This window comes from Nipponia nippon, unplaced genomic scaffold (assembly GCF_047370975.1).
Source record: "Nipponia nippon isolate SJK-2023a ecotype South Korea unplaced genomic scaffold, ASM4737097v1 scaffold_5, whole genome shotgun sequence".
Lineage (NCBI taxonomy): Eukaryota > Metazoa > Chordata > Aves > Pelecaniformes > Threskiornithidae > Nipponia > Nipponia nippon.
In genome coordinates this window covers 65,861,013-65,875,504 of record NW_028262369.1, presented here as the reverse complement: position 1 = coordinate 65,875,504, position 14,492 = coordinate 65,861,013, and the positions used below count along the sequence as shown (strand labels likewise).

The 14,492-nt window shown below is 36.9% G+C and overlaps 1 protein-coding gene across 1 annotated transcript in view; it reads left to right on the top strand.

Moving 5' to 3' along the window:
• The window catches only part of HIBCH (3-hydroxyisobutyryl-CoA hydrolase), a 48,055-nt gene that overhangs the window by 26,977 nt on the left and 6,586 nt on the right, over positions 1–14,492 (top strand). The window contains exons 8-13 of the mRNA XM_087732442.1: positions 2,862–3,007; positions 3,928–4,014; positions 5,990–6,048; positions 6,842–6,923; positions 13,364–13,483; positions 13,754–13,787. Coding sequence (XP_087588568.1) covers positions 2,862–3,007; positions 3,928–4,014; positions 5,990–6,048; positions 6,842–6,923; positions 13,364–13,483; positions 13,754–13,787 — 528 coding nt within the window. The remainder of the gene's footprint in view (positions 1–2,861; positions 3,008–3,927; positions 4,015–5,989; positions 6,049–6,841; positions 6,924–13,363; positions 13,484–13,753; positions 13,788–14,492) is intronic.

Below are 14,492 nucleotides of genomic sequence, written 5' to 3'. Positions count from 1 at the left end.
GCATAAATAAAAGGATATAGATAGATATGCCACTTTGCAAATAGAAATAAAAGGCAGCTCTAGATTGTAGGAGTTTGAAACTGACACAGATAAGATAAAGCACTGGAAAGCAGCTTAGGTGTAGGAGGGTGTGGAAAAAACACTGGTGGGAAGAACAAAAGATGAAAGTATTTGTAAGAAGTGGGCTTTAAGGTGATGTTATAATAATAGCGGACACTTTCTTGTATATCCCTCTAAGTTTTTAGCTTTCTATAAGTTATTTACTAATAAATATCCAATCACCTCTGCAAGATAAGGTAGGAATGTGGTAGCGCTACCTTTGTCTTACGCTTGGCAACTGCAGGTTTTCACAATTAGGATTACAGTGAAGCGTGTTGCATCTGTCTCAGAGCACAGACTGCAAGTGAGCATTACAGGCATAGGCTTTTAGCCTGGTCAGCCCAGCAGACGTTCAGTTCTTCTCTGATTTAAGAAGGGATTTGAGAAATAATTGGTAAATGCTATCAAAAGCAAAATAAAATCAAGTATATGGAATACATTAAGAGAAACCCAGTAGAAACATATGGGAAGCATTATTGAGAGAATTAAGAGGAGTATGTAGAACAGGGACAAGAGGAGTAAAATTATAAGAAGGAAGACAGGGACCTTGAAAAGGATACAGTAAAAGCTATAGCGGACTACATTTATGCAACCAAGTAAGTTTAAAGTGGATTAGTTACACGCTCACTAATCCTGTTTGTAAATTCCTTAATAATTAAAGAAACCTTCATTCAATTCAGTCTTACTTGCTTCTAAACCAACTTAAGCTAATCAACTTCACACTTTATTTAGAACTAGTTTTCCAGTGTATGGCCATGTGGAAGGGCCCTATAGATCCTAATAGGAAGATGGCTTTTCCTCTGGAAACTTACTGGAGCATGGGGAGAATAGTACTTCAGCATCGGTACTTTAATTACAGCAAAGAGGAAAAGGTTGTTGCTGTTGCAGTCCTGGTGGATGAGGAGAACAATGTAATTGCCTTTTTGCTTTGGAGGGCATTTATAAAACAAATTTCATTTTGAAATGATGGATTTTTTTGCAGTAGTAGGATATCCAAGGGGAGACAGATGAATAGAAACATAAAACTAAATGACAGTCTTGGCATCAGCATTATAGATATGATGGCTCAAACTGAGAAGGTAAAATGCAGAGTAGACTATTCAGAATGTGAGTACAAATGAAAAAGAAGGCAAGTGATGAATTGGGGTAAATACAGCTTAGGGCTTTGAAAGGGTGCCAACAAGACATTCAGTATTTTAGGAGAAGAGCTGTATGTCTCAGTAGCCTGTGGGATGAGGAATAAATCAGTTAATCGCAACATGCACATCAGTGGGAATGGGAATAGAATACTACAACTATAACTGATAGGAAGTGGCTCCTAAAAACAACTTTGTGTTAGAGGCAGCAGAACTAAGGGAGGACCAAGGAGGAACCAGAGGAGAAGCTGAGAGATGGGTGAGAACTTAAGGCAGTGATGAACTTTAAAGATTATTGAGAAGAGGAACACACTGAAGAGAAGCTGTCTGAAAGAAACCTCCCCTTGATTCCATCCAAGGGGGAGGAATATTCAGGGACCACTAATTTCCCACATCTTAAAATACTTGTATTAGGGTCTTTCTATAATACATACATTGACTCTTTTGTGATTGAAAGCAATTACTTGTGAGTGAAAATTACCACCTTCTGTCAGAACCCCATTTAAACTCCTTATGTACCTCTTAATCTTCCCAGTTAGTATCTCTGCTTCAGAGTTTCCTGTTGCTCATTTGTGTATTCTCTTAAGTTTATTTTCATTATTTATTTATTCTCTCAAAGTGAAAAAAACACCCACACATCTTTAATTTCTTCAAAAGACTTTCAGTTTCATGAATGCACCATTGGTGATTATTTCAAAGTAGTAACTGGACACTGCTTCTTTGCATTTCGATTTCTGAGATTGATATAGCTAAGCTTAAGTTTTCTTAAGTTTAAAAGTGTGTTAAAAGTTACAAAAAGTGTTTGAATTTATTTTGTAGGTGATTAACGTATATAACAGAATAAGGTAGATATTGACAAAGTGATTTTAAATATTTAAACTTTGATAAAAGTAGTTACATATTTTTCAATTACAACTTTTAAAAGTCTTTGAAATTTTTTTCACAGCTTTGAATTTTTAAAAATTACCCTACTCTGTAGATTTAAAAAAATATAAATGTAAGACAGTCACTAAACTGGAAAGTTTTATAATTTTTTTAAGTTGCAGGTTAGTCATAGTCCTGTAAAAGAGCCAGATATTAGGTCAGCATTTCATGCATCTACCTTCAGGAAGACCCTGGCAATATTGTTGATCTATTAATGAATTCTCAGCCTCAGAATTTGTTCAAACTTAGCTGTGCAAGAGGCACCTCGTCATTGTTTGATATTTTTATTGTAATAAAAGATTTCAGAGAAAAAGCAGCATCCAGTTTGAGCTTACATGAATTATTTCACAGTTCTTTGTGTCATTTCTGCTTTTTGCTGAGAGGATGCTTGATTCTTCAGGCATCTAAAAATGTCTCAGGTTCTTGGCAAATAGAATGAACACTATTGTCTGATATATGTTTGTAAATTATGTGCCAGTGGAAAGGATACAATTTGGAAGGTGATCAAGAGCTCGATCTTAGGAAGGGTTTTGGTGACAGAGAAATGTCAAACCAAGTCAAGGAGAAACTTGGGCAAGAGAGCAGTGCCTAAGTCAGGGAGATGAAAGTGAGACAAGAAGAAATAGCTGCTAAGTTAAATGCATGATTAGGACAAGTTCTTTTCCCTTCATGTTTTTTTTTGTTTTGTTTTGTTTATTACAGGCCTCTTTCCTGATGTAGGTGGAGGATATTTCTTGCCAAGACTATCAGGAAAGCTTGGCTATTACCTTGGACTAACAGGATTTAGGCTGAGAGGAAGAGATGTACTAAAAGCTGGCATCGCTACACATTTTGTAGAATCCGAAAAGGTAAGCTGCTAACTAGTGCTAGCGAGGGCACAGCCTACAACCATAATGACATGTTTGAGTTGTGTAGCACAACAATATAGTTTACCAACTTGAGTGTATGCAGAGGCGCAATTATATTAGCTGGCCATGCACTGTGAATGGGGATCATAAGATACTCTCAAGCTGTCATTATGACACTTGCCAGCTAGTGACAGCTTTGCTTGGAAGAAGGAGCAAATGTTGCCGTCTTCATGATTCTGCTGTTGAAGGGCATGATTTACTGAGCGTAATTGAAGTTGTTTGAAAAACCGTACAATTTAGACAACAGTGTCTGAAATTAGAGATTATTTATACAACTGAAAAGTTTTTAACCTAGGTAACGCCCCATTAATATGTTCTTTATCAGTCTCCTTAATAGATATCCTGTTTGTTTCTTACAGTGGCTGTAAGAAAGTGTAAAAATTAGTATATTTGATAAAGTCAGAGTCATAATGTTCCAGTAACTTGTGTGGACATAAGTGAAGGAGAAACAATGACTTGCTTTCCTTCTCTGTGTAAGGACCCACGACTGTCATTGTGGAGCTGGTTAGATACTATTTTGAGCATAACATGGTTGCCAGGCTCCTGCTCTTTCCTCTCAGACTGTTGTAGGCTGGCTTTACCTGCTGCAGCTGTAGTACTGCATTGGGGGTCTGCTTGGGAAGCAGAGTTCTTTGCTGATCACTGCAGACATAATTAAATCCAGGTGGTTCAACACTGAAAAGTGAACTCTGGGTCCTTGTATTGTTTACTTGGTACTTCTTTAAGATCTGTCTGAAAATTGGGGGGATGTGAGGGGTGTTTATATACATATATACTATATAGTACTATTATCATGGCAGTAGTATTCCAAGAAGTACATTTTGGTTTACTTGCTTTTAATTAAATCTTATTTTTAATAGCTACCTGCCTTAGAGAACGACCTGATAGCACTGAAATCTCCTTCAATGGAAAATATTGCAGACTTACTGAACTCTTACCAGGTGAAGGTAATATGATCAGTTACTGAAATCATGCAGAATTGTTAAATATGTGTAAATACAAATTCTTTTTCATCCATGCTACTGATCACTTGTTTTATTGTTAAAAAATAATGGATTCTCTTTGCACTCTATAAAATACCAATTTCTAGCACTAATGCCCACGGTGCTCGAAATTAAAATTTAGAAGTCTTTCTTCACTTTTTATTCATTTTGGATACCCCTCAAATTCCTATTGTGATCAGCTCGCTCTCTATGTGTGTATGTAAGTTTCCAGCCAGTAGCATGATGATGCAGAAAATATATTGCTGCTTAATTTTCCCCCCATTATTCTTGGATTTCTAGCATGCTTTGCAGAAGGCAAAATAGATAGCCACTAGCAGACTGGGAGTTGTACATGATGGCAAGTGCAATCTAGGGAGTTAGCCTGAAATTCAGGCATTCTGACACACACAAACGACAGCGGTAGAACTACTGGCCTAGTCCAGAGGCTGCAGAAGTTATAGTGCCAGTTATTAAACGCTGCGCTGCTCACTTGGAAGTGGATGTTATATTTACATCCCAGAAACTTTGTCAACCTGAAGAAATATTTCGCTAGCTTGATGCATTTGCTGTAAATTTTAGCATTATTTTGATGCAGACCATCTGCAGTTCAGATGTGAAGCCTGAATTTAAAGGCTCAAGTTGTTCCTTTAATTTCTCAAATATTTTGTAGGTTTGTAACCTTGAGATAATTGAAAGACTGTAAATAAGCACAGCAGTTATCAATAGGATAAGTATTAGCAGAGTGCAGGTACGTTGTAGGGAAAGCATCTGAGGTCTTAAGGCACTATTTTTAGGGGGAGAAAGGTGCTGCTTTCCCAGTGGGCAAACACATAGTTCTCTGTTGTGATTTTGGAGGTGAATGTAACTGTATTGATAATACATAATTAGTATTTGTATTAGCCCCATGTAGCAATGGGCATGAAAATAAAAGGTTTTGGCTTTACAATCAGTTTATTCAGTGGCTATTTTAGCTGTTTTGATGTGCATTATAATTTTATTTCAAAAGAAAGGAAACTTCTGGAGTCAAATCAGGATTCAATGTATTCAGTCAATCTGAGTATTACTCCCCAGTTGCTCAGCTTTAAAATGAGCAGTTTCTACTCCTGTTATTTCTTTTTTGGAATTACTAAGTTCATATATAAAGATTAATTAGAAAATAAATGGGATAAGCTAATTTATATAGTAGTACTGAATATTTTGACAAAATAGAAAGCTATGAAATAGGAGTGATTATATGTTGCAGTATACTGCTTTACAAGATGCCACTGAATGGAAAAGGAAGCTGTGTATTTTTAGTTATCTGAGCTGAAGTGACAGCTTCAGCTGCTCTTACTGAAACATCTGCTTATGTCCTAAACCCCTTAATGCCAGAAGATCTGAAACATTTGACAGCCTTTCCACATAAGGCCAACAGATCTTTCACACTCTTTAGTTGTCTAAATAAAATTTTGTAAAATGAGAGAGAAAAGACAAGGAAGAGAAATGCCTTTTTTTTTTGTCTTTTTTTTTTTAAAAATACATATATACATGCCTGTATATTTTTTAAGAAGATCAAGCTTTTTTCTTTTTAAAAAACATTCTCAGTTTTTTGAGTAGATTTATCTACACTGGCTTTCTTAGTGTATTTGATAGAAATGTATTGATAGAATAATCATGATTACTTGTGTACAAGATAATCACCCAGTCAAATATGCATACATAGTAGCTCAAAGCAAGCACTGCGTTATGAGGTGACATCTTCAACATTCACAAGATAAAGTGACATGTTCATTTATACACACTGCAAAATTGTAATTAATTAAAAATGTCAGTCTTCTGAATATTAAATGTTCATTCATGATACTATATTTCTGTAACACAAGTCATTGAAATTTTTCAGTACTGATAAGCTTTTCAGTCTAACATAACCAAGTAAAATATGTATTTGCTTTTTAAATAGAGCAAAGTTGATCAGGAAAAGGAGTTTGTACTTGATGAACATATGGAGAAGATTAACAGGTATTCAGCAATCTTTCTTCTTTTTTATGCTTTCGGATAGAGAACATGAAGTTAAGTCCAGTAACAGTATTGGTGTTCCACATATAATGTGATAAAATGACATTCAAGTTACTTAAACTTTTTTGTCTTTAGGGAGCTTTATCTGAAGCTCATTCAATATTTCACTCCTCCGTATATTAAATATTTCAGCATATTTGCCTGATTCACACACCACTATATTAAGCAACTACCCTATGGCACATTAAAGTGAATGTTTTCTATAGAAATTGGATGGGGATTTGTGAGAGTAATTGTTCAGTTGGACAGGAAATGTTAAGTAGTGTGTTTATACTCATTGGTACAAGGCCATTTCCATGATTGTTTGGAACTTCTGTGTACCACAAAGGGAAGGAGAAATAAGTGAGAGTGATAAGAAGCAGCAAAAACTCTTGAAGAAGGATGGCAGTAACTAAGTTTAGAGACAAAAGATGTTCACACCAAACCAGTAGAATGCAGCTGATAACTAAAGATTTGATGGTATAAAAATACAGATAAGGCTGATTGTTGTAATTAAAGTTTCTGGATAAATATCAGAGCTTGTAAGTGAGGTTTATTGAAATGCTAGAGATTTGTGAAGGAAGAGGAGATGCCTGTCAACTGAGTTACTTAAAACTGAACAACAGGGAACACATTGCTAAGAAAAGCCAAATCAGCTGGTTACGCTCTGTTTCTAATTTCTGTGTTACTACCACTTCATAGGGAATAGGAAGGCTGAAGCAGTTCATTCATTTATTAACTTTTTTTTTTCTTTTAGTCTTTTTTCAGCAAATAGTATGGAAGAAATTGTTCAAAAATTAAAGCAAGATGGTTCACCTTTTGCCATGAAGCAGCTAGAGGTAATGTCTTCTGTGTTATTTTTGTTAGAGATTTTAAGTCTGGTTCTGGACTTTCTTATCATGGGGCAGAGTTTAGTCACCATATTAACATAACTAATACTATGTAACGCCAGTAGGACATTGGACTGAGAACCTCAGGTTCTCACATATAGTCCTGTGGGATTGTCAGTAGTTCTACTCTGACAAGAATATTCCTCTGTAAAACCACACAAAGTGAATACCATCATATGTTGCATAAAATTGTAATCTAGTAAAAAAAACCAAACAAACAAACTCCCTTTCCCTTTTCCCCTCCCCACGATCAGGGGGTTGTTGGTGACAAAGATTCCTTTTATAGCTTCTCATTTTATTGCTAAGGGTTGGAACAAAACAGTGTCAGAACAATGTTGTTCGCTTTCTTCCATTCCAGATATCTCATTTGGGTAAACAGCAAACGATTTTATCATCACAAATTATTTTTTGATCTTTTTAGTGCGTTTATGAGTGTTGGATGTAGTCACAACTCAAAAAATGTACAGTAATACTACCCAATTAATACACACTTCAGCCTCAAAAGCAAGAAGCAACTTATATTCATTTATAAGTAATGTGTGTATTTTCTCTTTTTCCTTTGAAGTATCTGTATTCAGGTGCCTTGTAAAAGTTTGTCTTGGAGCTATTCAAATATTACTTACAATTGGATAGAACACAAGCATTTCTCCAACAAAAGCTTTGTTTTAACTTTAGTTACAGCTCACAGAAGAAATCCTGCTCTTGTAATAAAGTAAAACATCCATCATCTTCAGACTTCCATTTGAGCAGAAGGAATATAATTTTATAATATAGTACCATGAACATTAGGCATCCTGTCTCAGATACACAGATACATTTTTGGTTTTAGTTTGTAATTAAAGACTTAACATTTTGTCACTGGAACTCTCAAACGGTTTTTGAGGAAGGAAGTTTTAAAATTATCTTTGTGCCAATCAGTACACCTAGGACATTACAAGAAGTTTAGCATATGTATTGCAAAAGCAAAATTGAGTGAAAGGGAAAGCTAATTTTTTTCCCCACTTGTATTCAAGTTTCATTGAATAAAGTCATGACGTGAGCTAGTGCCAGAAGAGTAATTTTATGTGTTTGTAGACCTGAATTCTACCATAGGCTACCAGCATGGTTTTCCCCCAAACTATATAGGCTGTATGATTCAGTTCTTCACTTTTTTCCTATGTTATAGATGGCAGGGAACGTACTTGTATTAAGGTTTGTTGAGACAGTTTGATAGCATGTTTATAGCAGTCACTTTTGGTGGCTCTTATTTCTTTATAGTATTGAGTTACAAGGTAGTATTTTATCTGTAGATTTTATAAAGTTTAATATAATTCGGCAGGGATATTATATTGATTAGTTTCAGTGGAGGTTGAAAACAATCAAGAATTATTTGCATATAGCTTTTCCCAAGATAATTTTCATACAATTTTATGGCACTTTAAAACATAATCAGACCTAGTGGAACTTTTTAAAATAGCATGTAGCTTTTAAAGGGTGCTTTGTTCAAAATACAGTTTCTAATGCAAGGAGTCTGGAAACACTTTGTTACTGAAATATCTTAACAGTTTGTTTTACCACATTTGCTCTGGTTACCCAAACCTGCTTGACTTTATTGCTTCAGCAGCAGCCTCATAACTCAGATCTCCCCTATTTAAAAAAAAACAAACAACCACTGCCCCCCCCCCAAAAAAAACCCCAAAAACCCACATGTTCCCTGTTGTTTAGGGGGATACATTTGTTTCATATTTTTAATTTAGAACTTAAAACTATGTCATCTACTTCAAAGTTATGATTTTGTGTAATGATTTTTTTTTAATTCCTGAACAAAAAAAAAAGGCTCTTTCATTGCTTCTTCAGTTTTCTTATTTTATGTCTTTAATAGGACTTTATAGCAGCATTTTCTTTCATATGATTCACAAATGAATGACTGTCCTTGGAGTTGACAGAAGTTTCTGAATAATTGTCTGTTGCCTGTTCTGTTCAAGAGATGAGACTGTGTTAATATGAGTTGCTTCTGTCCATACAGAAATGGGGGGGGGGGGGGGGACACCGCACATTTTCTAGCAGATGCAAGGCTTATTAGTGTGAACAAGCACATAAGTTTCAAACAAGTTTTAACAGTACATATTCTGTGCTAAGCAGTAGGATGAAGTAAGCTTGTAGGATCAGATACTTCATTTCTTCTGTGAAAGATCCACAAAAACTAAAGAAGGAAAATGCATATGTGGGGGGAAAAAAGTTAAAAAGGAATTGAGGTATAAATCTGGCTTTTTCCAGGAAATGCTTGCCAGTTAAACGGGAGGTTTTGTTTTACTAGGGAAGCAGAACTGTAATTAAACTTAATTGCAGTTGGAGGAAGAATGGTAGCTTGCACCCTGGCAGTTGAGCATTTTACACCACCTACAGACAGAGCACTGGCCTGCTGTCACATCACTCGGAGGAGCAGAGTTCAAAAAACTGGTTAGAGCAGGGAGCACATAGCAAAACCATGACAGTCTGAGGTTACCACACATTATCCTTGATAGCAGTTCGCGGACTTGTCTGAAGCAAGTCATTTTCCTCAGTAGCAGTACCAAGAGTATGTCCATTGATGATAGTTCCCTGTCACTTTGTGAAAGCAAGGTTTCACTTCAGTGTCCAGGTACAGGAACAACAGCACATTCAAATGACAAATATAGAGACTGTAAAGGATTTAGTAACAGCAACGTGTATGCTTATTTTCTTTGTTTGCCTGTATATTTATCATGATATGTATTAGTAAGCTTACAGAATAAGCCCTAACTTAAAGTCTAATACAAATACCCTAATTTGGAAGTACACCTTGGTACATCCACACCTTGGATGTACAGATACCTTTTAGTGTTAATAAAATGGAACTACTAGTTCTGCTATAATCCAAGTATGCTGTCAGCCATGCTATCCTAGGTATCCTGTTCTGCTCAATTAACAGTACTTCTGCTTTTTACTTTCAAAACATGCCTGCTTGTCAGGCTTTCACGTGTCTGATACTAAAGTGGTTTGCATGAATAAGAAGAATGTAAAGTTGTTAAAATTCTACTTGAGAATGACCTCATGATTTAAATCACATTTTGAACCCAGTTACAAATAGGTAGAAAGCTAGAGTACTAACATACTTTTTGAACTTACAGTAAAATATTTTTTAAAACCTTTTGCTTTATAGCATTACTTTATTTTCAGGATTTAAAGCTTTTTGGCTCATGTAATCTAAGTGACAGAAGTACCACTTCTAATTGGATGAAGTAAGCATGTGGGTCAAAACCTGAAAAGTGTCAGATTGTAGAATCATGGAAGTGTTTGGGTTGGAAGGGACCTTTAAAGTTCATCTAGTTCAATCCCCCTGCAATGAGCAGGACATCTTCAACTAGATCAGGTTGCTCAGAGCCCCATCCAGCCTGGCCTTGAATGTTTCCAGGGATGGGGCATCTATCACCTCTCTGGGCAACCTGTTCCAGTGGTTCACCATCCTCATCATAACAAAATTTCTTCCTTGTATCTAGTCTGAATCTATCCTCTTTTAGTTTAAAACCATTACCCCTTGTCCTATTACAACAGGCCCCATTAAAAAGTTTGCTCCCATCTTTCTTATAAGCCCCTCTTTAAGTATTGACAGGCCTTGGTTTTCACATGATGCTTTCTTATAGCTTTTTTTTGGCAGGACAGTGCACCTTCTGAGCAATGATACTTCATGATTTAATAACCTTCATTGTTACTGAATGAATTCCAGTGTAGTGTGCAGGACACTGCACAGACTAAGAATTACAAGACACCTTGTCCAGACCTACGGGTCAGGCTGGGGTGCAGACACTAGCTCCTGAAACTTTAAATGGGTATGCAGCAAGTGGGTGAGATAGATTACAGGAATGAAGCTGGATGGTGTCTTGGTAGTGTTGAATTCAAGTAAAGCAGCATTCTGAAACTCTGTTAAACAGATCAGTAAGAGAGTGATACATCTGTCCTTAAGCAGCTTTCCTGTGATGCTTTGGCTAGATACTGATATTTTATCAAAGCTCATCCAGAACCATTGTTTGGTGCAGATGAACAAATGCTTTGGTATCTCAGAGGGTAAGTGATGGCTGTCTTCATCTATTGCAAGGGAAGTGATACACTGAACCTCTGGGAGTTTTTTCTGTTTGTTTTAACTTAAAGAAAGCCTCCCTCAAGGGCCCTCAGCAGCTCAGGTCAGAAACTTTAGTGGGCCTTGGAGACAAGATGCAGCCACTATTCCAGCTGTTACTCTTGTAAGGGACTCCACTGAGTCAGTGCCGCTTAATTCGGGCACCTTCTGATAGTATCTTACTGGAATTCAGGTCTATTGCAAATTCAGCTTGTAGCTTTAAGGATCATTATGTTGAAATCAAGATTGTCTCAAAGATACTGGAATAGATGTCAGGTAGTTCTATGAAGACTTCTTTGCATTTTAGTACTCCCCACTTCAGCCTATCCTATCTCCTTTTCAGGCTTGTTCCCTAGCACCGATCCCCTCCTCCTCTTTGTAGAGAGAATTTATTTATAGATACGCTGGTGACTCATTTTTCTGCAATTACACCTACCCATTTTCTTTCCTTGTTCCTCTTCCTTCAGCTTGATTTATGGCAGTGCCTCCTCCACCTTCAACCTCATTGATATGCCAAGATGAGGCAGCTGCTGGATGCACTAGACTAGTTAAGTGCTGTTTTCAGATCTTCCCCATTTCAGTGCTTTCTTTGACCAGAAAGGACTTGCTGTTACCATTTCACCTAGGGAACCATCTGGTTGCATTGTGCTTACTGTTTAACCTGGCCTGAGCAAAAACTTTCTGATCTAGATGACAGAATGTGAAACTCCAAGGAGAAAAGGTCCAGTTCAAAGGTAATGCCAGCAAGAGCACGTTATGGGAAATAAGGGATCCAGTTAAGAGTTGCCATCCATCTGAGACCTACACAGTGATGTAATTAGAGGTATAGCTGGTTTCTTTTATCTGCTGAAAGGCAGCTCATTGTTAGGGAACTCTACCAGAACTCAGGAAGTGTTGACAGTTTGAGCCAGCATTAGTTCTTTCTAAACCAGCTTCTCTCTCGAGCAAAGTGGTCAACATGCAAGTAACAGAATGACAGAACCAGTGTTTTTAAGGTACAATTGCACAGCCTCCTGCTTGTATAGCAATTGCATGTTTTCCAGCTTAACTAGGCAAAATGGGTCACTGCTGTATCAGCTGGTGTCTGGAGAGGGATGAAGAGTAATTGGGAGCCAGAAAAAATGTTAATGTTGATGACCTGCCATTTTAGTCTGTGGGCAAGGGGTCTAATTTCTGTAATGAAAATAATGTAAAGAGGCAAATCTTACCATCTGCTGCTTTTCAGTAGTGGTAAAAAATGTCCTAATTAACAGGAAATGTCTGTTGTACTGTGAATAATAGAGCTTTTGGTTGGGTTTACATGGGAAGAAGAGTCTTGTTTAGAGTAAGAAAACAAAGATCAGCAACAAAAAGATTTAGCTCTTTCCCCCCCCAACCCTGAAAGCTTTAACGCTCAGTTCTGTTTTCTTAACTAGGTTTTTGTCTTTCTCCCCACCTCCCCCTGCTGTTTACTGGCATGCTGTTAATTGAAGGATAGTCATGGGAGCCAGATTTACAGCATTTGTTTGTGTGCCTTAAACAGATCCTGTCTGCTGCATAATATTTATAGCCTGTAGCTCTGTCAAAAGAAGGAAGGCAAGACCTCCAGGCTTCCTGTCAGCAGAGCAATGTAGGGCTAAATTACTGCAGTTATCTGTTGATCCCAGACAAGCATGGACAAATATGCATTTATGTTTGATTTCTTTTAATTTTTTTTTCTTCCACAATTTTCTTCTTAGTATATTGTCTAGTCTTTGCAGATGATCATAAAGCCACTACTTAAAGTTTGTTGTTAATCTCACGATATTTACCTTACTGCTCTGACTATTGTACCAAATAAATGCTGCACAATACTGATATCAGCTACAATAACAGCTATCAGTAACATCTAAGAGCAATTCAGACTATATATACATATGATATGCAAAAATGGAGTATAATTGCTTGTAACACTCGCCTTCACTTTTCAAAAGAATCTGTTTGGAAATGGCTTTCAAGCTGCATTAGATTCTCTGGCTAGTAGTAATTTGATCATAAATGATGTGACCTTAGGAGTTTTAGGCTTTCCACAAGTGATAGCATACATCCCAGAGATCTTGCTGATAAAAGTTAGTGCAAGCGAATTCATTTAGTATGACAGTATGGTGGGAGGGAACAGGAGGAACAGGTATCACTTAAGTGAGCTCATGGAGAAGAGTGCCATCATTTACTTCACAAGATTTAAAATGCAAAGAAAGCGAGATGTGCAAATGTGTAAATTGAAGAGAATAAAAATAATTGTTAATGTCTTCCCCAGACTATTAATAAGATGTCACCTACATCCTTAAAGATGACTCTCAGACAGCTCAGAGAAGGAGCTTCCATGAGCTTACAAGATGTGTTCACAATGGAATACAGACTGAGCCAAGCATGCATGGTAAGCAAGCAGCTGAGCCCTTTCTCTCTTTCTAGCCACGGAGGAGTAGCAAGTCTATCAGAGCCCAAGTTTTATATAGATTACATCAAGGGCTCACAGTTTATAGGTTTTCATTTTCAATATCTTCTTTGTGCGTTTGTTAGGGTGTCTCTTTTTTCCAGTTCCGTGTCTTTATATGCAACTCGAAGGAGACTACATTAATCATGGTGAGATGGGAATGGTCGAGGGCTTTTGTTAAGAAAACTATAATAATGGGTTTTTATCTTTCAGAGAGGCCATGACTTCTATGAAGGGGTTCGGGCAGGTAAGCATGGACACCAGAAACTTTTCTCAAACTTAATAATATGCAGACTCACTGCTGTGTTGCTTCTCTGGAGGTTAAGAAAAGTACATGCAGCAACAGCCCAGAGAACACTTCCCAGCTTCCTACAGTTTTTGCTAATTGAACTCCTGTATGGCCAAAATTTATTATTTGTTCCAAAGTGTAACAGCCATGTTGTTTCCTTTGTGTAATCTGTTTCCTAATATTATTTATCCACCTGGTAACACAGCACCATGAAAAGGTTTTACCAGTTCATTGGGAAAGTTCAAAATATATTTAATGCCGACAGTAGTGAGTAGCTATGTGTATCATTTGTGCGTCCAGATTTAGCGTTGCCATATAGCTGGTTCAGCCAGCTATAAGATGGTTTAAGACTTGAAGTCAAGAGCAACTATTTGCATAGAAGATTGTTAGAACAGAGACTGCTTTCAGCCATGTCCAAAGTATCTCTGTATAGAGGTGTCTTACTATTAAAAAACTATATATGCAAACTTAATGTTAAATAATTCAGCATTTTAAGGCATTTGTCAAGATAGGTAGTGGTAAAAGTAGAGCAGCGGCTCAGCAAGTTCATCTAGGGGACAGACTTAGATTCTGTCCTTGATTCTACTGCTGATTCACTATGCAGTGTGTCAAACCCGATGTCACATCTGTTGGGAACTGTAGTAATTATTTATGTACTATTCA